At 40.5% G+C, this 24,746-nt stretch overlaps 1 protein-coding gene across 4 annotated transcripts in view; it reads left to right on the top strand.

The window, feature by feature from the left end:
• Ctnnd2 (catenin delta 2) overlaps positions 1 to 24,746 on the top strand; it is an 856,033-nt gene that overhangs the window by 627,374 nt on the left and 203,913 nt on the right. For all 4 annotated transcript variants that reach the window (XM_047555397.1, XM_047555396.1, XM_047555400.1 and 1 more), the window contains one exon: positions 18,878 to 19,091. In XM_047555397.1, coding sequence (XP_047411353.1) covers positions 18,878 to 19,091 — 214 coding nt within the window. The remainder of the gene's footprint in view (positions 1 to 18,877; positions 19,092 to 24,746) is intronic.

Here is a 24,746-nt window from a genome sequence, read left to right as displayed (position 1 = left end):
ATATTCCTTTAAATGCATAATTAAAAAATCAGTAAAGAAAAAAAACCTACTTAAAAAACTTGGAATTTCACACGTTAAAGGTTTTTTAAGAATTCATTGATAAGCTATACCAATGAATAAAGTCTGAAAATAGAGTAAAATCCCAACATTAATTATTTGAAATGTGAGTTGCAGTCATTTAATCGGGTAAACTCCTGAACCTAAGATCTTTGAGCTGAGATTACCAATTTAAAGAAATAGCAGCCTTCTCCATTTCTGTGACTTTTTACTTACTAGAAGGTAGCAACTCCTGTAGGCAGGACCTCTGACACACCAGTAATGGGTTTTAGAAACAAAGAAAAAAATGCTACCAATTTTTTATTTAGTTAGTTTTTGTCTCTGTGACTAAAAGACCTGACGAGAACAACTTACAAGGGGGAAACGTGTATTTTGGTTCATGGTTTCAGAGGTTTGGTTCTTGGCCAGCTGACTGCATTGCTCTGGGCAAGAGGTGAGGCAGAGCATCATGCAGAAGTGCGTGGCAGGGGAAGGCAACTCAGGACATGGCACCAGGTAGCAGAGAGCGAGCGACTCTGTTCACCAAGGACAGAACACACCTCACGGCACGCCTCCGTGTCACCTCCTCCGGCCACACCCTACCTGCCTGCCCCCAGTGAATCCGCATGGGGGATGAATGCACTGATTAGGTTAAGGCTCTCATAACTCGGTCATTTCACCTCTGAACATTCTTTCATTGTTTCACATGTGAGCTTTCGGGGACACCTCATCTAAGCCATAACAAATTTTAAATTAGAATAAAAGAAAAATGGAATTAACTCCATTTTAGTAAGGAGAGACAGAGATCTTTCTTGTTCTCTCTTAAATGCATCTGTATGTATAATACAGACATATCACTGTGCTTGTGTGTGTGTGTACTGAGTTACAGTGTGTCATTTAGTACTGCTGGCTTTAAAAATCCTGGCAGGGTTGTTATGCATCAGAATTGCCACGGAAACCTTCCATGTGATGCCTGGAATAAAACCTCCTTCTTCATTAAGGGATGACACACAGGTTGGGGATGCATTGCAGGGCACTTGATGGAATTTCTTAGTACATAATTTTTAAAATTTCAAAGGTCACAGATGCACCAAACAAGTGTATTTTCTTATTAAACCACGATCCAAGTGTCGTATAAATGTTCTGCTTGGGCTGATGGACAAAATGAAGAGCGAATGCTTATTAATCAGCTGAGCAACACCATTGAAAAACTCATATTTCAAGATGCTGTGTTGCAGATGGATTTCCCTGGTAACCACTCTCTCTGTGTTCAATAGAAACGGGGTGAAAATGAGGTTGACATGTTCCAGTTCGTAGATCCTTAAAAGAGCTGGCCACAGTGGTTGAGTCTGGCAGACTTCTGGGGGAGCTCCAGGGGTCCCCAGGTGGTGGAACTCATGTTTTCCCTCTTGCCGGGTCTCTGGGATTCCCTCCAGCCTCCACCCTCAGTCTGGGGCCAGAGCTTCCTGGGGAATCACAGATGGGCTCCAATGTTACCTTGGAGCACAGGGCTCTCAGAATAAATAGAAGCCAAAGTTCATGTAAACAAAGGATTAAGAGAGGTAAAAATCCCCACGTTCATTTTATAATATTAATAAAATCCTACATCTCAAGAAGAAAGTCAAAATATTTAATATCTGATATAACAATCCACAGTGCCTTATTGTTTATATTTTTTAATTTTTTAATTAATTATACATGCCAGTAGAATGTATTTATGCATTTTAACAAATCATACATAAATGAGTAAATCATACATAAATGAGTATAATTTTTCATTTTTTTATTGTAAAAATTGTAGGATCACATTGGTCATGCAGTCATATATGTACATGAGATAATAATGTCTGTTTTATTCTACTATCCTCTCTACCCCAATACCCCTTCCCCTCCCTTCACTCCCCTCTACCTATTATAAAGTAACTCTATTCTTCCCTAGTGCCTCCTGCCTTATTGTGAATTAACATCCACCTATCAGAGAAAACATCTGGCCTTTGTTTTTTTTAGGTTTGGCTTATTTTACTTAGCATGATATTCTCCAACCTCATCCATTTACTAGCAAATGCCATAATTCCATTATTTAAAGCTAAGTAATATTACATCATACATACATATATGTACATATATACATAAATACATACATATATATATATATATACATATATATATATGCCACATTTTCTTTATCCATTCATCTGTTGAAGAACACATAGGTTTGTTCCATAGTTTAACTATTGCAAATTGAGCTGCTGTAAACATTGATGTGGCTGCATCACTGTAGTATGCTGATTTTAAGTCCTTTGAGTATAAACTGAGAAGTGGGATAGCTGGGTCAAATGGTGGCTCCATTCCAAGTTTTCTGAGGAATCTCCACACTGCTTTCCGTAATTGTTGTACCAATTTGCATTCCCAGCAGCAATATATGAGTGTTCCTTTGTCCCCACATCCTCGCCAACATTTATTGTTGCTTGTATTCTTAGTAATTGCCATTCTGACTGGAGTGAGATGGTATCTGAGAGTAGTTTAGATTAGCCTTTCTCTAATTGCTAGAGATGTTGAACCTTTTTATCATCTATTTGTTGATCGATTGTGTATCTTCTGTGAAGAGTCTGTTCCGTTCCTTATTTTGGACCATCTCTCACATTCATTCTATTGCTTCTGTTGCCCCAACGTCCCATGTCATTCCTCTGCTCAGAAACCCCTTGTGGCTGGCTGGCCATCCTGTCACCTCTGATATTTTCGAGCTAGTTTGTTCTTCAGTACTGTTTCCCACCTGCCCTCTTCCTAGCGTCCCTGACGTTCCCGGCTTTGCCTCTGGGAGGCGCTGTGTGCAGGGCAGCGGGCTTCTTCTTCCCCTGGCCTCCCTCCTCCCCAGCCTTCCACTGCGCCTCTCCTCCAAGCTTTCCTGCATCTGCTGCAAGAACCAGGGGCTACTGGCCAAAGACGTTCTCTGCAGGCACGTCACACTTGTGAGTTCCGGGCCTTTTCTTTGTATTCTACCTCATATATTGTCCAAATCTGATTATTAAAAACAGATGTCCTCCCCAGTCTTGAGTAAATTTAGGGGCCAAGAAGATATACCTGTGCCTAGCAGTGATACCCACCATTTCTTCCAACCCTATCATATGGGCAGCCCATTTAAAGTGTGGACCTATTTCACCCCAAGCATTTTGGGGTTTTAATGGTATGTTACATTTCATAGCCTGTTTTCAGATTTTTAAGTAATTCGTTCAGCCCTTATTTCTCCCAAAAGTAATGAACCCCCCGCCCCCGTTCCTACAGAGGCCAATTTGGTGATTTTCCTATGGACTTCAGGTACCTATTTCTTCCTTCACTAAGCCATGTGTTCCTCATATCCATGCACTGATGTTACTGAATATTATTAAAATTAGATATTTTTTTTCTCAACCAAAGTTTAGTCCTCTAAATAATGGTTATTACTAAAACCAAAGGAAATATATCTTCATGACATATAAGATACCTCATGATCTAAAATAGAAAGAAAAAAAGATGTATGAATAAGGAGATACTTTCCATCATGTCATTCATTTAACGAAGGAAATTTTAGATTCTATATGACTCTTACAGGTTTAATAAAAGTCTAACTTGAAGTGACTTGGATGTTTTTAAAAAGATATGTAATTTTAAAGTAAAATAAATGTATATAAAATTTTTCTCTACATATCTATCATAACCCTCTTGGTGAAATATATTACTTTACCTTAGTACTCATGTTTTGTAACTATGGGCTAAGACAAAAACCAATTTCTCCATTATTTCTATGTCTATACTTAGCATAATTTTATATTTTTAAAAGATGGTATTTTTCCATTTTACATGAACAAAAGAATAGCAGTCTTTTAACTGTGTGCTTTTGTAATGCCAATAAAATATAAATTTAGATGAAGGGCTGTGTCTTTCGTAGAGCTTTGCCATCTGTCTGTAATCAAAACTACTGTTGTGATGATCCTCGGTGCACATGTTCGTTAAAAATGAAGGGCCGACACCAGTCGTTCATGATTCCTTTCTTCGGTCAGACCCCATAGGTACGGCCCTATCTGTGGGACAGATATGGAGTTTGACCGTATTTTGCTGCTTGTGTCCCCATCAGTCCATTGGAAAGCTGCTGTGCTTCTCTCACCTGGACACTCTCAGTGGCCCTACCTGGGGCCCACTCTGTCCTCCACAAGGCAGCCGTCTTTGAACCAGTGAGTTAGGGTGACCCCGATTCCTGTCTTCCTTAGAGCAACCCTCCAGTGACAGAGAACCTCCATCCAGCTCTGCAGGCTGCCCCTCTGTGCCTCTCTGCAGCCTCCCCTCCCCTGCTCCTGGCTCCTCCCAGTGACCAGCTGCCTGACAGCCTCTATCAGCCTCCCATCTCCTTGGGTTTCTGCTGAAATGTCCCCTGGCCCAGCCCCGCCACCCCTTCCCCTGCTCTCAGCCTCCTTCCTGCTCTTTCTTTGTGTTGTCGTCATCCAGACAACACAGGTGTTGAGCGACCTGAAACTTTGTATTATGATTTGGCTGATCTTCTTTAAGGAAAAAAAAAAAAAAATGTAAAGTGACAGTAGAAAATTGCCAGTCCTCTTCTAGATAAAGCTTTCTCTGGTTTTCACTATTAAAACGGCCATGTTTGCTTCTTTGCTGGTTTCTTTACTGAATTTCGGACTCCTCTGTGGTACAGAGGCTCCTTAAAGGAGGGCTAAGTCTCTCACCTGTCTGCAAAGGTGCACGAGAAGGATCTGTCAAACAAGCCTCTGCCCAGTTCTTGCTAAAATGAAGGCTCTGGGGACTGTTTGGGCTTCTTATACTCACATTCTGAGATTACTTAAGGTTTTTCAAGTAATTAGGTTATATATCCACCTTATACAGAGTTTGTGCTGTCAAAATTTATGTGAGTTCATTCCAAATTCTCTTTTGGGTGTTGAGGAACATGTGGATTTAGCTTTGCCACCCCTAAATATGTTAGATCATATCTTTTCCAAATGAAGAGATAAAAATCTTAGCTTCCTAACTGCTAATCTAAAAAAATAGAAGACTGATGATTTTTTTAAAAATAAGACTCTAATAGGAAGAGTATTTGTTTTGGTCAGAAGTGGGCATCTGCACTCTGTGTTGGAATTCAGATGCACCCTGACTTCAGCACATCAGCCCTGGAATCTTGTTCAAATTTTCCAATCAGGAAAACTAGCACACCAAAGCTGGAACAATAGAATTTATCTGTAGACAGTTATTTTTGGAAATAACTTGTTTCCATTCTTGTTTGTGTTTTGGACTCTTTGTTCATCCTGGAAATCATATTGCTATTCCCTTAAATTAACTTTGCCTTTATTTTTTATATTTTCTTCTTAAATTCTTGCAATGCATATAATGCATAGTCAACTTCTTGATGAACTTTTCATGTAACTCAAACCTTCAATATTAGCTTGCAGTTCTGCTTTTAATCACACTTTCGATCCTAAATGCATAGGTTCTTTTTCCTGGTCGTCTGTTCTCTTCCACTATTCCATCTAGACTCTGCATCAGCACCTTGATGGTTTAAGTATTAAGCTTTCCATAATATTTTTATGTAAGATAAAATAATCCTCCATGTGTTCTTCTGTATTGAAAAATTCTTAGTTTTTATTGAGGACTCAAGATCATAGTAAAAGTTGGCAAACTTTGTCATGATGCAAAAATATATCCCTTTGGATTGAAATTGTGTTGAAACTATAGGTAAATTTTGCAGCCTTTTCAGTATCTACTCTTTCTATTCATGAACACAGTATTTTATTTTATTTAATGTGTGTGTTTATATTGCTCAGTAAAGCCATCTAATTTCATTCCTATAGATTATGCACCTCTTTGGTGAAAAGTTTATTCAATGACAAACTCAGGAGTCATCAGGAAAATGCCAATTAATACTAAAAGGAGATCATTTTGCATCCAAGAGATTGGGTAAATTAAAAGAAGAACTTAATGTAAAATATGTGCAGGTTGACCTCTCTTCACTGCTGGTGAAATGTAAATTAATGCAACCTTTCTGACCGCATCATTATAGTCCACCAAACCTGAGCACTTATCCTAGAGAAACTTTTCCACTGTGCATGAAAGTATACACAGCACTGTGGCTGGGATAAGGAAAATTGGAAACAAGTAGGTATCTATTATGAGACTAGATTTAAAATAATTGCAGCTTTCTCCTACCAAAGAATCCTTCCCAGCAGTAAATATGAGTGAACAAATCTCCTTGACTCGGGATAAATGTCATTTATGTATTGGTTTGGATAAATATCACCCACATCATGATAGATGTCGAAACTCAGTAAAGAGAATTGAGTGCAGCAGGAGACTATTGACACCGAGTTTTAAGAAATAAAGCCATTTTGTAGACACTTGGTCAGGGCAGCCCCAGAGTAAGGCAGCAAGGGCTTTAGGGCACAGCCCGGATTTGGGTCTAGCTCAGCTGTCGCTGGGTGTGATGTTAGCAATCATGCCATCTTTCCGTGTGCCTGGTTTCCTGCCCTCTAGAGCACGGTTATGAACTTCTTGTCTATCATGTTCACAGCCGATATTCCCCCGTTTGACCCTCGCTGTGTGCATTCATTCATACTGAGAGTCTCTTCTTCCGTGGCTCTGGTTCCATATCCTAAAGTCTTCCCAGCAATAGGTAAATACCCATTCGTACCTTCTCCTAGCGCTTTTCTGTATTTTGTTTCACATTTGAATTTCTATCCTATCTGGAACTTCCTTTGTGTCGCTGAAGAAATCAAATGCCATCTCCATCACGTGCCGAGCCTGCTTTCCCTAATCCAGGCATTAAATCCTGAATGTGTTTCTCAAGTCCAAAGCCTCATAAGCATGTGGATCGTTTCAGGATTGCTGTTTTTCTTCTCTTCACTGCTGCCCGTTGGTTCTTGGTCCTTTGTCATGTTAGTCTACTCCTTGATGCTTTAGGATGTGTTTATCCCTCCAACATTCTTTATTTTTTTCCTGTGATTTTTCCCCTGTGTTCATTCTTCTAGGTAAGCTTAGTATCATTATGTGCAAAACAACTCTAAGTCATTCTAGGTTTTGGATTAGAATGGCTTCAATTTTAACTGAGTATGGGGCCCAGGGGATATCTTTGCAATAGCAGGGATGTGCTATTCCATTCACATTTATTCACATCTGCTTTTCTGTACTTCAGTAAATGTATACAAGTTTCTCCAGATAGAAAGTCCTTGATTCTTTCTTAATTTCCCTAGTATTTTATATATAATGTTACTTTCTCAGATGATGTTTTTGTATTAAAATTCTGACTGATTATTTTGGGTATATAGGAAATCTATGGCTTTAGATAGATAAGGAAACTATTTTTTTAAATTTTAAGCTTATACTTTATTAAATTTTCTTATTAATCCCAAAAGATTTTTCTACTGATTTCAATAATTGTCATTCTTTTTACCAGTACCATTACCTCCTTATTCCAGTTTTTTGGTCTAACTCTATAGATCATCTTATCCTAGCAAAATTGAATCATATGGTTGGTGCCTGGTGTCCTCACTCTATTCTGACTGTAAAGGGGGGATCATCCTTAGGTTAAGTTGCTTAAGAGTCTTAGGTTTGCTGTGAGTCGAGTCCAGCAAACAAGTCTGCTCGGCTCTAAAGCAATCATTCTCAAAGGCTGAGTAAGCCAAAATCAGAGGCTTGTGTTGAACTTGGAGTCCAGAAAAGGGATCTCATCAGTGCCTCGAAGGGAGCCCTCTGTTTGACAAGTTGGGCAGGATGAGAACTTTCTAGCAACACACAAAGGAAACCAAAAGGAACAAAGTTCAAAGAAGTGTGAGAGGAACCTCCTCAACCCTGACTATCCAGAGAGCCCTGTGAATACTGTAAACCATGTCCATCTTTACAGATGGTGAACCTGTGTGTTAGGCTGTGGTCCTAACTGTATGTCACTCAGATAACACCAGGCCTTGTGTGTGGTGTTATGAAATGTCCAAGAGGTTAAGTTTCCTGCCATGGGGGAGCGCATGTCTGCCGAGTAGAGCAGATCTGCAGAGGTCAGGTACCTTTTTAAAAGTCCCACTCCCAAGCAGTGTTTGCCTCTGAATGACGAGGGGACAGACTTTCAGGGGAGTAGTTATCCACATTCTGGGATGACTGATGTTATGGTTTGGATGTGAGGTGTCCCTCAAAAGCTCACCTGTGAGACAGTGCAGGAAGGTTCAGAGGAGAAACGATTGGGTTTTGAGAGTCTTAACCCAACCAATGAATTAATCCCTGATGGGATTAACTGAAGTGGTAGTTGTGACTGGAGGAGGTGGGAATTGGGGCGTGGCTATGGGGTATATATTTTGTATCTAGAGAGTGGAGTCTCTCTCTTTGCTTCCTGATGTGAGCTGCTTCCCTCTGCCACCCTCTCCTGCCATGATGTTCAGCCTCACCTTGAGCCCTGAGGAATGGAGCCACCCTTCTATGGATTACGACCTCTGAAACCGTGAGACCCTCAGATAGACCTTTCCTCCTCTATAATTGTGCTGGTCCGATCATTTAGTCACGGCAGCGAAAAAGCTGACTGAAACAACTGATTCACCAACACTAGTGAAAACCAGGGCATTTTAATATCAGGTAATATCTAAATGTGGAAACAGAAAGTAGATATTTGAGTTCAGTTTGGAACACAGTAATAGACTCACCGGAGGCATTCTTCATCATTGCCACTGCTTCGTGATTTTGTATTGTCACAAGGACAGGTAAAAATGTCAGTAGCAGGAACCACCGGGCTTACCTGGCCCAGGTTTCATGCGTGGTGTCCTCAGGAAGGCTACCCGTGGAACCACTTGAAATTCTTATTTGCCGGGTGGGAGACTGATGCTTGCTCAGTGCACTTAAAGAGTGAGTCGAAGCTGGCGTTTGGGTTCAGCAGCTGTGCGTGTGTTTGTGCAGGTGTCGCCTCCAGCCCCGGGAGGACTGCTCTGTGGGGCACTTGGCCCCCAGGCCTGCCTCCGTGGTGGGCTGCAGGGGCTTCAGCAGAGCCCGCTGGCCGCTGTTCTTTGACTCACACATGATGAAATCTCATTCTCAGACAAGTGACCGTCTGGGGAACTTCCCTGCCTGATCGTGGTCAGCACAGGGGAATGGAAGGTGCAGGACTGGGGTGTGTGTGACTTGGCCGTGGTGCTGCAGGTGCCCAGTTCCTTTTAAGTGACCAATAGACTGTGCAGAAAATGATCATTCCCGGTCAGTCCAAAATGAAGGTTTTTCCCTATTTCCTTTATCTCATGACAGAGAAGAGAACTTGAAGGTTCGGACTGCAGCAAAATAGGTCATCACAGAGACGTTCATGAGACATGGTTTTCATTAACCGGAGTCGTGGAGAAAACCTTGGCAAACACTTCTGCAGTAGCAGCTACTGCCCTTAAGTAGCACAAAGAATTAAAGGATCGAGAGCATCGGATTCTCGCCTCTGGATGGGCTTTGGTTATTCATTGATGCACTTATTTAGCTGTGATGGTCTTATCTGACCCCAGTGCCAGCTGAGGGTCATGTGGTCAGTCCTCCAGTGGGGTGGATTTGAAGTCCAGAGTGGGATTTGAACGTCTGCTCTAGGTGACAAAGGTTCTGGGAATTGTGGGGCTTTTTGATTGGATAATTAATCAATGAATTAATAGTAATAGCATCTTTGTAGACTTATTTTTCTTTCCATATGCAACTCAACGTGTTGGTTCCTTTGCCTTCCTAATGATTCTCGGAGGTAGGCAGGATAGAAATGTAGGCTTCTTTTCCCTTTGTTTTAATATTTATTGATAGAAATAGGTCTTCAATGCATACTTTGTGTTTATATAAATTCTACATTCTCTTTGTTTCTTCTTGCTGTCTTTGGAGTTTTTTGACTCCAAAGAAACTTAACATACTATCTGTGCATTTGGTTTTTTTTTTACATGACAGTAGAGTATGTTTTGACGTTTTATACATACATAGAATAAGTGTAACTTGTTCCAGTTAGAATCCCATCATTGCGGTTGTACAAGATGTGGAGTTACGTTGGTGGTGTATTTATATATAAGGATAGGAAAGATACGTCTGATTCGTTCTACCCTCTTTCCTATTCCCATGCCTTCTTCCTTCCCTTCATACCCCTTTGTGTAGTCCAATAAACTTATCTTCCCTCCCTTGTTGAGGATTAGCATCCACATATCAGAGAGAACACTGTGCCTTTGGTTTTTATGGATTGTCTTATTTCACGTAGCATGATATTCTCCACTTACCAGCAAATGCCATCATTTAATTCTTCTTTAAGGTTGAGTAACATTCTATTGTGTATCTATACCACATTTTCTTAATCCATTCATCTGTTGAAGGGCACCTAGGTTGGTTCCATAGTTTAGCTATTGTGAATGAGCTGCTATAAATATTGATGTGGTTGGGTCACTGGAGGATCCTGGTTTTAAGTCCTTTGGGTATAAACCAAGGAGTGGGATAGCTGGGTCAAATGGTGGTTCCTTTCCCAATTTTCTAAGGAATATCCATACTGCTTTCTATACTGGTTATACCAATTTTCAATCCCACCAGCAATGTATAAATGAACCTTTTCCCTCACATCCTCATCAATATTTATTGTTGCTTGTATTCTTGATAATTGATCAGGGTGAGATGGAATCTCAGTGTAATTTTGATTTTCATTTCTCTAATTGCTAGAGATGTTCAGCACTTTTTATGTATTTTTTGACCATTTGTATTTCGTCTTCTGTGAAGTGTCTGTTCAGTTCCTTTTCTCATTTATTGATTGGGTTATTTGTTCTTTTGGTGTTAAGTTTTTTGTGTTCTTTATATATCCTGGAGATTAATGTTCTATCTGAGGTGTGTGTGATAAAGATTTTCTCCCATTCTGTAGGCTCTCTCTTCAAGTTCTTGATTGTTTCCTTTGCTGTGAAGAAGGTTTTAGTTTGATACCATCTCATTTATTGATTCTTGATTTTGTTTCTTGCACTTTAGAAGTCTTGTTGAAGACGTCAGTTCCTAAGCCTACACAATGGAGAGTTGGGCCTACTTTTTCTTCTAGTAGACACAGGGGCTCTGGTCTAATGCCTAGGTCCTTGATTCACTTTGAGTTGAGTTTTGAGCAGGATGAGAGATAGGAGTTCAATCTCATTCTACTACATATGGGTTTCCAGTTTTCCCAGCACCACTTGTTGAAGAAGCAATCTTTCCTCCAATGTATATTCATGGTGCCTTGTCTAGTATGAGATAACTGTATTTATGTGGGCTTGTCTCCGTGTCTTCTATTCTGTTCCATTGGTCTTCATGTTTGTTTTGGTGCCAATACCATCCTGTTTTTGTTACTACAACTCTGTAGTATAGTTTGAGGTCTGGTATTGTGATACCTTCTGCTTCACTTTTCTTTCTAAGGATTTCTTTGGCTATTCTGAGTCTTATTTTTCCAAATGAATTTCATGACTGCTTTTTCTATTTCCATGAAGAACATCATTGGAATCTTAATAGAAATTGCATTAAATCTGTATACACATTGGCACTATAGCCATTTTGACAATTAATTCTGCATATCCAAGAACATGGGAGAGTTTCCATCCTCTAAGGTCTTCAGTTTCTTTCCTTAGGGAAAGACTTTTGAAACCAAATAGCAGCTGGGTTTGTGGCTCAGTGATGGAGTGCTCACCTAACATGTATAAGACACTGGGTACAATCCTCAGCACCACATAAAAAATAAATAAATAAAGGTATTGTGTCCGCGTACAACTAAAAAAAAATATTTTTAAAAGTTTTAAGAAGAGAAACCAAACAGCTCTCAGCTAGACACAGGTGGTAATGAATCCATGCCCCTATGTATCTCACACCGGGGTACACGTGCAGCACCTGGGAAGAACTACATGACAGTAGACATGTCCAAGTCAGCTCATTTATTACTGGTTGCATTGATTGCCAGTGGCTTCCTTTTCATTTGTTTATTAGAAGCTGCATTGTTAACAAAGTAAAAAAAAAAAAAGGAAAAGAGGTCCTTTTCTCTTTTTGCCTCATAATACTCTCTGTATTTCCTTGAAATTATGTTTTTAAATGTGTTTTTGTCAATTACCATAACATGAAAATATTATACTTCTTTTTAAAACATAAATTAAGTAGTTGGAACATTGCCCTTACCTTGGAAATATATCTAGCAAAATATCTCCTTGGCGCAGTATTAATGTAGATGCTTTGAAATAATTTCTTAAATGAGCTATCCATATGGTTTATTCTAGAACCAATATACTCCCTATTTAACCTCATTGGTCATAGACCAGATAGGATTCAGGATGCATTATGAAATATGTAAATAATATATAGTGTACACATTAAACCAATTCATGAATTTATAACTGAACTGTGTTCCTTTTCTGATTACCATATATTATATCATCACATTATTAAATTAATTTCATATATTGACCAGGTAGTAAGTCAATTAAGAATATCCTTTAACAAGTTGATACAGGGTATAGTTCCAGACAGATATTATTTATTGAGCTGTTGTTAAGCAATTTATATGGAATCTCGTTTAATCCTGAGAACAACCCAGTGCGATAGGTTCAGATGGTGTTGGAGTTTGCAGAGAGTTAAGTAACTTGCTGGAGGCCTATGGGGTTTAAGAGGAGAAGACAGGATTGTATAACTCCCGTTCAGAAGCCGGCACCTCCTCGCTGCACTATGCCCCCTCTTTACTACCCAATTTAAAAGGAAACCTAACTCATCAGGATTCTCCCATTGAATGGAGACAGCAGGTCATTTTATACAACTGGAGGAAGAGAAAACAGAGAGAGGGAGCGAGATTCTCCATCAAAATTCTCAAAAATAATTTCTACCTTTGAACTAAAAGCATTTTCATGAAGTGAAAATTACTCAGAGGTAACAACATGAATGCACATCAATTGGGGTCTTCTGTAAATAAACATCAATTGTTTCACTGACTTTACAGTATGGTTAAGGGATTGAACTCAGTGAGCTGAATATACATTTTACAAACTAATAACTTTGTGATTTCTACATTAAAGTGTAAAAGTGAGATTTGGTTAGCTTCTGCTTTTTGATTACAAAACAAGTGACTTTTAGTAGAGAAAATTATTTAAATTTTAGTATTAATAAAAAATGTTATAACTTTTATCTTTCATTATTTTTAGACCAACCCCATTGAAATGTACCAGAAAACAGGATGTTTAGTGAAATCATTGAGCCAATGTGCTCCTTTTTATTCAGCTTGTTCTATAAACCAGTTCTCAAAGATGGTGACGTGAGTTTTCATAAATATCCAAAGCAAGAAATAGTGCCGTGCTGGTATCTGTGGGGTGTGTGTGCATGTGAATAAAGTGTGCAGTGTCATAAATATGTGACAATATTGCAGTTGTCTTGCACACTATCATTTAAATTTACTTTGAGTTTCAGATCCAGCCTAGTTTCCTTTAACACTAACCCAGAAGCCCAAAGATACACCCATTTTGCTTAAAATGAGATAGATCCCTGAGGGTTGTAGAAGTGATACCAAAGTCCTCACCTGTTCTGAGGTCCTTATTTCACCAACCAGTGGATTGACAAAGGGCCACTAGATCTTCTGCTCTTGTCCCCACCCTCAGCTCCACATTTCCCCTGCTTTACAGTGCAGAGCAGGTAAGCAATCTCTTTTGTCACACTGAAATGCCTAAAAGATCATGCCCTCAGGTGCTCACCATCCTCAAAGAAACTTTTCATGGTATTTTTCTAAATAAGGAAAAGTACTTCCCCAAATAAATTCTGTCGCAAACTGTTGAAGCGATTTTTTAACCCACTATCTACGAAATCCCCACTGTACATATCATCTGAAGGCTGTCATGACCATCCAACACAAATGCAACTGGATATGCTATAAACTGTTCATTGATGTTGATATCAATTTAATGATAATAGCTAGAGTACTGATAAGTATATTGTATTCTCAAAAATAGAGATTACATCAATAACAAATTCACTAAGAGAAGAGAGACTATTTTTAAGAGGTGATACTATAATGTTTGCATTTTTTGTGTTCAACTTAATTACTCATTCATTTGTTTTCTGGTTAAAGACTTAGATATATTCTGCCTTTTAAGGAAAAGGCAGGGAAGAAACCCAGAGCATCCTATTCTTGAACGGTTTTCAGGTATTCTCAGCTCTGGAGTTTGAATCATAAAACTCTTGTAAACAGTGGATTGATGGGAGCGATGGGAAGCTGTTTCCGTCCTCCCCTGGTGCAAAATGAGCGGCGTCACAGACCCTGAACACACACATTCTTGCTTTCATTTCTAAGACACTGTCTACATCAGGTTTTTAAATGCCCTCCTATAAACAGACTGACAGAAGAGGTGGCAGGGCAGTTTCTTCTTCTTGGGTGGTCAGTTCACTTTTTCACCCCTGGAGATGGAACCCATCAGCTTCCACTTTCTCATTCCTTGTGGACTAGTCTCACCATCTAGACCTCTGAAATTGTCACCTAAGCAGAAAAATAAATGTAAACTATTGACATAGCTACAACTGACAAAATCTGGCCACTTATCAAATAATTACTTAATAAAAAAATCTAAGTCCATCTATACAGGTCTATGAAAAGCCCTTTCCAGCCATTCTTCAGCTTATAAGGTTCAGGAAAGTAGCAGATATGGGATTTGTGCAATTCAGATCTAAAAGTGTTCATTTCCCTTAAGAATTTCAACATTGTTTTAATCCAATAACATATATATATATATATATATATATATATATATATGTATTAGTATAAATAAATTCAAATCATGGCAGGCAATCTTAGAAGGAACACAACAATATACCACTACACACTTATCAAAATGGCCAGAATCTAAACACTGACATCACGGGATGCTGGTAAGGATGTGGAGCAACAGGAACTCTCACTGAGGTGGGAATGCAAGATGGCATAGGCACTTTGGAAGACAGTTTGGTGTTCTTCCAGAACTAAATATACTCTCAGCATATAATACAGCAATTATGCTCTGACATTTACCCATAGGAGTAAAAGCTTAGAACCCTCACCCAGGTTTATAGCAGCTTTGTACATAATTGCCCTAACTCAGAAGCAACCAAGATGGTCTTTAGGAAATGAATGGATGAGTTCATGGATATCCATAAAATGGAATACTATTCAGTGCTAGAAAGAAATGAGCTCCAAAGCTATGAAAAGACATGAAGGAACCTTAAATGCATACTACTAAGAAAAAGAAACCAGTCCAGAAGGCTGTATGCTGTGTAATTCCAACTGCTTAACATCCTAGGAAAGATGGAGCCTATGGAGATGGTTAGAAAGATCAGTGATTGCCAGGGTTTGGATGAGAAGTAGGAGAACAGACAGAACACAGGACTTGGGGGCAGTGAAACCATTCTGTGGGTATGTGTCATTTTACAACCATTGAGACCTTTGGAAAGTACACCACCAAAAACGGTGTTGGCATAACACCAGCCCTATTGTAACTTTGGACTATGAACCAGGTAGAGGTTGAGAGATAGCAGTGTGTCAATTAAATGAATCCCCTTAACAAAAGAACCACTCGGGTACAGAACATCAATGGGGGAGATCAGACCTGTGTCTGTGCAGGGAGCACAGAATGCTGAGCTTTCAGCTCAATTCTTCTGGGAACCCAAAACTGCTCTAAAACATCAGAAGCCCATTGGAAAATAGTTTTAAAATGTAAAAGAAAAAGGAGGAGGAGAAGACACTAATACATGACAACTAACTACTTATTTGGTACTTATTCACTTATGACTCTGTGAGAGACTTTCAAATAGTGTATCTTTTTCTGTCGTTAAAGGTAAATGTTTCATGTTAGCCAACGTTTGATTGACTTTATTTTAATTATATTAAACCTAGATTCTTGTAGGAAGAGGGTTCAGGAAGTGAGGTGGGAGGGTAAACTGACCAGCAGTGACCGTGTGAATGAAGCCTGGGCTTAGCCTGCTGGACTCGGAGCCCTCATGGGGGAGGTAAGTCCGGAAAAGACTCCTGGACGTGGAGTCAGAGGAAGGAAGGTCCCACTTCAAAAGAAGAGTATCCCCTGGCAGCTTTTCAAAAAGTCAGACTTTATTAATGTTTAAAATAGCTTTGTCTGGAGGCTTCAGAGGGTTTCTGGTTAGATACCAGGAGAAACTGGAGAAGTTGGAGGAAGACAAGGTCTAGGAGAAAGCAGAGCAGAGGGGCAGTGAAGGGGACAGCCGGGTCCTCCCTCGCAGGCCAGGAGAGGAGTCCGGGTCAGGGCCTGCCTTTTGCTCCCACTGGAAGAGGGGGGAGGGGCACGAGGACCTGACGCCCCACTCAACATATGGGAATATTTAAATATTAATTCTGACTAACTAACTTCTAGAAAACTGAAGTGGGAGTCTCAAATTCTAAGACAAAATTCTGACTCATGAAAACAGAAGTTTTTATGTAGATGACCTGGTGACACCAAACAGGAGCAAAAGAAAAGTGTTACTGACCTATGTGTGTTTCTCTAAATAGATTAAAATAGAACTTAGGATCTCATTTTAAATTTGAGTATGTAGAATTAACTAGGGTCATACTGAAAATACTGTGATCTCATTATATTATTAAGAATTAATCTTTTATTCATTCTGAATTCATTTACCCTCTTAATGAGTTGGGATAATATTTTGGTAGTTAATTTATTGAGTCACATGAATGGGAAATGCCATAAATTAAGAATATTAATAATGATATTCAGTATAACTAAAATTTGTAGGTATGGATAAAGTTGTTTTATTTTTTGATTTATTATACCATCTGTTTCTTTAATATAGAACTGACAGGTTGACTGTAAAAATAGATTTATTATCTTTTTAATGGCTTTATCATTATTCAAATATTAAACTAAGAGAATTTTAAAGTAAAGCACACATGTTCAATATGCACACATAGAAAAAATTGATATTCACAGTTTAACCTTGCCATACAGGTGCAATTTCCCTTCTGAGGTGCTATAATGAAGCAGAGGTGGATATGATCCAGGTGTGTTCTCAGGACACACATCCAGTTTGCATCACGCAAGTAGAAACACAAAATTCATCTTTCTTGGGTGGGCACTAAGCAAGTTACACTGGGCGTAACTCTCAGTTGGGGACAGTTGTTTCCAGCTCCTTTTTCTCAGCTAGACAGTAATCCCTGAAGCCCTCATCTGCAGGTGCCAAGCAGATGGCATGGAATACCCTGCTCAGCACTGGTCCTGAGTCCTTCCTCCTCCATCCCTGGTGCTTCTCCCATGGCGGGTGGAATACATTAAGCAACAGTGCTTGTGTTTTCCAAACTAACCACTTTATGGCCCACAAGTTCTGTGAGGGTGTCTTCTTTCCCGCTCTCACTTGTTGCTGAATGAAAATCATTCCTATGGGAACGCAGAGGCTCCTGGCTGGTCCGCCTGGCATGTGTGAGGCATGCCCTCGTTTTGTTTGTAAGCAGGTAGCAATTGCTGCTGGGGGCCTCCTGGATGCATTCTTGACTGTTCACAAAAGAGTATTTTTTCACCCCTTTGAAGAAAGTAATTGCTTAATTTTGAAAAGCACTATTTAAGTAAAAATGAGAAACATTGAAGTAGTAAGTAACATAGTAACTGACGAGCCTCATTCATTGGCTCAGCAGATACTAAGTAGCATCTGCTATGTTATATCAGTGATCCAAAAGGAGACCCACCCTCCCAGAAGACAGATGATAACGGTGAATGTAACAAATCAGTTGAGCCTGTCAAGGGCTCTGAACACTGTCCCAGATGAAAGTTAAACAAGAATGCTGTGGCAGGGGGAGGGCGTGGTTCCAATTGCAGTGTGGTTAGAGGCACTTCATAAAGAGGTGGCACCTGCGTACTGGAGTCGGGGGAGGATTTGGCCAAGTGTCCTGGCACGTCTGTGAGATGAATGGGTTTTCTGTAATAAGAAAATTAAGTACAGAAGGTACCAATCCTTCTATTCCTGGGAAACACTGGAGTTTAAAGAAAGCAACAGAGGACATTACAAAATGAACTGTTGGGTCTTTCCATGTTAGAGGCAGAAGTGTTCAGACACAGCTTTACGGGTGGCAACTGAAATAGTCTGCGTGTTAACTAGCCACTTTGATTTGCTTCCAGTTTCAATTTTAAAAGGGTCCCAACATCAAAGTGCGCTATAGAGAGCACACATTTTGAAACACATTGCAAAAGTTGTTTGGCGTTTACTTAGAAAAGGTTAAAATTTTCTTTGGGTGAAAAGAACAAGAAAATTGAATGCAGTTTTTGTTGTTGTTGTTAATCAAATACCCAATTTAAGTGCAACATACTTAGCTCAAGATGTTCTGTCTCTCATTGTGAGTGACAGTCTCATTTTCCCAGATCTTCTGAGATAAAATCCCTTGTGTCAAGGATTTCAGTTTCTTGTTTAGCTCCTGGCTCCTTTGAAATGTTTGGAGTGTTCCCCTATTAAATAGCATAATTTCAGCATTTCCTCCGTCAATCCTGAAGCCTTTAAGATGGTGGTTAAATTTGATAAGCCTGAGGAATGGGGATGATTCTACTGCCTTTCGCACCTCCATCTGCTTCATGCCGTGAAAGTGTGGCATATTTTTAGAGAGAAATGTCGGAGACACCCATTCTGAAGTGAAAATCACCTTTGCAAAATTCTATAGCTTGAAAGAAATACATTTAAATTTTTATGGGTAGGATATTAAAGCAAGTACAGGCAGTAAAATCGGGGAACACTTAATGGCTTTCTTTTCCCTTTGCATGTCTTAATTCAGTTCAGTGCAATTAATTGTAGCAGATTCTTCATATAAAACAAAAAACATGTTTTGATTTAGGTAGTGAAACCTTGCCAACTGAGGTGAAATTCGTGTCCTCTGCTCTTTCAGATAAGGAGACAGGGCGGCATACAGCTCTTGGTGGACCTGCTGGATCACCGGATGACTGAAGTCCACCGCAGTGCCTGTGGGGCGCTGAGGAACTTGGTGTATGGAAAGGCCAACGATGATAACAAAATCGCCCTGAAGAACTGCGGAGGCATCCCCGCCCTGGTGAGGTTACTCCGCAAGACGACCGACCTGGAGATCCGGGAGCTGGTCACAGGTTAGAATCGTTACTAAATTATTGCATTTGATCTCAAGGCAAAGTCTCCATTATCCAGCCAGTGAATGCTCCAAAAAGATCTTTTAATCATCTGTAATCCCCCACTAACCTTCTGCCTCTAAAATTTCCTCATATCTGTTATGGTTATGTGCTGTTATGGTTCCGGGCCTCTCAGAGTGCTTATATCTTAGGCCGTTTCAATTTGTGTTTTCAAATGAGTAAACACGTGAATAATGTAGTATCAAATATCACATGCCTGGATTAATCATATTAAATTGGTAGAATCCAGAAAATGTATTTCAGTCCTTGTCAGTTGCTTTATAGGCAGTTGAGCATCTTACCATACCTGCAGGCCGTTATTAGAATTACATCAAGAATAACTGATAAAAGGACAGGGCACCTGAGTTATTGGTAATAAGTATGTAGTCTGGTTTATAGTGTGGTGAACAAGAGAGAACTTACCTTATTAGTGCTTTATTTACTGAGTAAAGTATTTGTGCCTACTCAAAGTCCCAAGGTTATATGACCACACATTAAGGAGTTTTTCAAATGTTAACATGAAAGAAAGCCTCCCATGATCATGGAATTGTGAGTTTTATAAACCAGGTCACTATCACACCTTTTAGTGTTACTGGGGCTTCATGAGAATACACAGATATGCAGCATGCACTTTTCTTAGATTATGTGTGAACGGAGCAAACCTGGCTGTGAGCCGTCCTCCGTACTTTCTAAGGTGCAGATTTACCTGCTGGAATGCCGATGATATAGGTGGCCCTGTGTGCCATCCACATTGTCTAATGCTCCTTCTTGACATGCTCACTACTGTTCTAGGTGATGTTTGGTTTCTGTTTCATCAGCATATCCATATCAACAAGTATTTGGCAAATGAACTTTAGAGTTAATGTTCCAAAATGATCTTGTAATCATCTGTAATCCCCCACTAACCTTCTGTCTCCACTCTTAAAATTTCTTCATATCTGTGCTGATGAAGCATATGCAGATGTGTTTATTTAAGAAACTGTAGTACTCAAGCTGGAGAGTCATAAATATTTATTCAGTCCTGGGTCAGGACTAACAACTTCAATATACTTTCTTGAATTTTCCTTCTGTAGGATGATTGTCACTTCTCTTTCTGACTTTTAGCTGAACTAGAACCAAACTGGTTTTATTTATTTTCTTTCCATAAATAGAAAACCATCTTTGTGGGGGGAAAATCATTGTTAAAGGTTGCAATGCTATTAATGCAGTGTTTCCCACTAAAGTACCCTGGGTCAGGAGATACAGAATCACCCTGCTCCACACATCCTATTGCCCAGGGCAGGTTTGAGTGTGCTGTAGACTGAAGCGCTCCCCGTCTTGATGGCTGTGAATGCTGGAGATGCCTGTGGAAGAAAGGACTCAGCGTGTGTCTCCATGTGCTAAGCCCTTCTGCTGGACACAAGAAGCCAAGAGTGCTCAAGGCCACAAGAACGCCTTCGGTGTGGCCACCCCCAGGGCATGTTTCATGCTTCCAAAACAACTGTACTTAACAAAATTTGGGATTGCTCCAATATAAAACCATTGTCCAGACTGCCCCCCACCACCATAGCTCATCACATTACCAAAGGAACTCAGTCACGTGCGAAAGCTTGACATGATTGATGGATTGGTGACTTAAAAGAAGAAAGCATGCTCCCTTGTCACATGACACCCTCCAGGACAGAAAGCCCTGTACCACTGCTGTCACTTGAGGTGGCTGTAAAGGAACAGAGGACAGCTGCACCACTGCCCTCAGAACTGCAGTCCTGACAGATCCTAGAGGCCACCCACTTTAGACCAGGGCCACATCAAAAATTCCATGTGAGCCCCATTTGAAAACATCAAAGGAAGATCACCTCAAAAGCAAACAAAACTCTTCAAAATGTCAGGAAGTCCCCTCTCCTGGTCACGTGGGCCATAGGAAGCATGCTGGCACTTGATATTCAGAGAGGAGACTTTCACCTCTCACTCTCCTTCTTCTGAGAAGAACAAAGGTTTGTCCCCATGGTCGTGCCATGACCCATTGTTATTTCATCAGCATGTGCTGGTGACCAAGGCTCCCTTCAGCTCCCCTCCTAGAAGAAACGCTGCCTATGGTGACAGCCAGACTGATGAAGAGTGACAGTGGTTGCTACTGTAGTCGGTGTGCTCTGCCCCTCCACAGGCAGGTTCTCACTGTGCTCAGCTGAACTTCAGGCAGGAATTTGTTTCTCAAAGACAAACATGTTGTTGCCACATTTTGACAAGCTCCAGTTCATTGCATCTGGAGTTTCCATCATGGATGCTGTTGACAATGGCAAGTACCTTGGCCTGACTATGCCCTCACAGCAGGAAACAGGAAGAGGACCCATGAGGACATTCCAGTGCAGAAGGAACCACGCTGCTTTGAGTCTTCTGCACATCCACCAAGGCAGAATTCCAAGGACGCCTGCCTAGAAACCTGCAGGAGCCAGCTGACATCCACACACATCAGTGTGCAAGTCCAGCCACTCTGAACCCACTGCCTGGAGAAAACGGAAAGCAAGGCAAAATGGCTTCAACACAGAGAACCTCCTCTTCAACTGCAACTCATGGTCATCTGCAAAGTGAGCTATGAAGCTGGGATTCTCTTGTTTCCTGCAGAGCTTTGAACACCCGTTATGTTACTCCAGATAACTTGATTTAACATCCAGGTCTTCAAAGCCTTCATCTCTCTTCCCCTTCATCCTCTTTCCACTCCTCCTCTTCTGTCTCTGCCAAGTGTGCTTGACTCTTCAGCATGGTAAACCTCCCTGTGTGAGTGCAGATGCTTCACTCATTCCTCAGTTATTCATTTCTCAAATGATTTTGAAGAGCTGCAGGTGTCAGGTGCTATTGAAGTGGCTCTGATGCTTAGGTCAGCGCCCTGTGGTGACCAGGCTCTGCTCTGAGTGGTCAGCACCTGTGCCCTACTGGCTGCTAACATGTAAAGAGACGTTCCTGACAAGGCTGTCTACATTTTAGACTTACCAGATGAGCAAGAAAGGAGTCCATGGCTCTGAAGGGTGGAGTACAGTGTAAAAGGAAAATGACTCACCGATCTTCGTTCATCTCAAGGGGCTGCCACATGTTCTTTTGGGAATTAGATTAGATATCTGTGTTGGTCAGCTTTTTACCACTGTGACCAAAATAACTGAAAAGAATGATTTAGGAGAGGTTGGCTCAGTTTCAGAAGTTCAGTCCATGGTTAGCCATCTCTATTGTTCTGGCCTCAGATTGGACAAAACCTTTTGGCAGAAGGATGTGGCAGAGGAAGGTTGCTTCTTTCATGCCAGGAAAGAAACAGAGAGTGAATTAGTGAGGCACCAGGGACAAAATTAAAACCCCAAGGCCCAACCACCACTGACCTACTCTTCAACCACACCCTACCTGCCTTTAGTTGCTACCTAGTACAGTAGTCCTTTCAGATTATTAATCCATCAGATAAATCATTCTAGAGATTAGGTTACAACTCTCAGAATCTACTCATTTCCCTCTCAGCATTGACACAGTGTCTCCTGAGCTTTGGGGTGACACCTCCTATCTAAACAGAACATTCTGCTTCTGGCCCCCAAAAGTTCATGCCCCTCTCACAGTACAGAATACATTCAGTCCACTTACACGAATCCCCATACTCTTCCCAAAGTCTAAACTCGGTCTCCTCTAAGACTCAAGAGGAGACTAAGAGTCCCTATAAAGAGCCTAAGAAACTTACCATAGATACCATATATAATGGCACAGAGTAAACATTTCCATTCAAAAGGGAGAAATAGGGAGAAAGAAAGAAAGGTTGGGACCAAAGCAAGACTGAAATCTAGTCAGGCAAACAAGTCCTGTATGTCCACATTGGCATCTGAGGCATATGGTGTCAAGATGTGATCTCCAGAGGACTTGAGCAGCTCCATTTGTTAGCCTTTCCGGTTGCAGCCCACATTATCTTTCCCTTATGCCTGTTCTGTCAGCAGCCAGCAACTTTTCCCAACAGACGTTCCTTGTTATTGGCATCTCTTAATCTGGCAGATCTTCATTCCAACTTCAGTTTCACCTTCACAGCTTCACACATTACCCTCAGTGATCCTTTCTTGCAGGGATTCTGAACTGGCCACACTTTGCCTGTCTTACCAAGCCCTCCTTTGAAATCTCAGTGGAGGCCTCTATGACCCCTAACTCTAACATTCTACATTCCTGCAGAACCAGCACCACATGAATGATGCCAACATCTGCTACCAGCTCAAGTAATATCTGGACCCCCAAGGACCACAGCTGCAATGTCCTCTGAATAGACTGGGCACCTGAGTACAATGAAATGGAACCTGGGGAAACAACTCCCTAGAAATCCCTGTGTAAAGGGTCCCCTCATGTTCTCTTGAACAAATTTTTACTTCTACACCCTTGAGTCTTCAGTAGGTGTCATCTTGTTGATTCCTGAAATGCCTTGAAGGCATTTTTTCTATTGTTTCTCTGCAAAGTACTTAGCTTCTCTTTAGTGGTGTAAATCTCTTCAATAACCACACTTTCCTTGGCCTCAATTTTACATGCACTTCTTCTCTGGCCAAACTGCTAGGTTTTCAAACCATTCCTCTTGGCTTTTTGCTCCTGATTCTGCAATAAACATGGCTAAAAGCTTGCAGCAATACCAAAGCCACTGCCTAAATAGTGTGCTGCCTTGAAATTTCTTCCACTCAATTCATTAGTTCATCACCTTTAATTTCAGCTTTACAGAAAGTTTCAGGACATGGATAAAACATAGACAAGTTCTTTTCAAGAATGTAACATGAATGAATGGTCTCCAATCCAGTTCCCGAGTGAATCCTTGTTACCCTCTGAAACATGAGCACAGTCTGTTTACATTCCTATCACATTCTGGTCATCTGAGCTCCCACAAGAATCACCCATTAAATTCTGCTTACAACTTTGTAAGGTTTATCCAGACTTCATCCCCAAACTGTTCTAAACTTTTCCCACAAACAAGTTTCAATTGCTTTTGAACCATCTAGTCAGGTGTTGTCACAGCAAGGACCCCACATCTCAACACCGATTCCTGTGTTAGCTTTTCACAGTTAGTTGTGACTAAAATGTTCCTGATATAACAACTTAAAGGACGAAAGTTTATTTTGGTGCATGGTTTCAGAGGTTCAGTCCGTGGCCATCAGATTTGCCTATTCCAGAACAGAGATGAGACAGAACATCATGGCAGAAGGGTGCAGTGGGGAAAAACTGCGGAGTGCATGGCAGCTAGGAAGCATGGAACAAGCAAGCGAAATGCCAGGGACAAAACATAAACCCCAGAGACATTCTTAAGTGACCTGCTTCTTCCAGCCACACCCTACAGTTGCTACCAAGTATAGTAGTCCTTTCAAATTATTAATCCACTAATGGATTAATCCACTCATTAGGTTACAGCTCTCATAATGTAATATTTTACTTCTGATCATTCCTATATTATCTTCTGAACTTAAACATTATATTCAAACCATAATAAGATCCAAGCATGAATTAAATAAAGCAGCGACTTAAGTGTAACAACTATACCTCTTGTTTCCTTTGCAATTCTTCATCAGACCTAATAGGAAAAATATTATAGGGGGATGGAGAGCGAGATCTTCCTTTGAAGTATTCTCTGGATATTTGCGAGCAAAG

The sequence above is a fragment of the Sciurus carolinensis genome, chromosome 6, assembly GCF_902686445.1.
Source record: "Sciurus carolinensis chromosome 6, mSciCar1.2, whole genome shotgun sequence".
NCBI lineage: Eukaryota > Metazoa > Chordata > Mammalia > Rodentia > Sciuridae > Sciurus > Sciurus carolinensis.
This window is presented reverse-complemented; position numbering and strand designations above follow the sequence as displayed.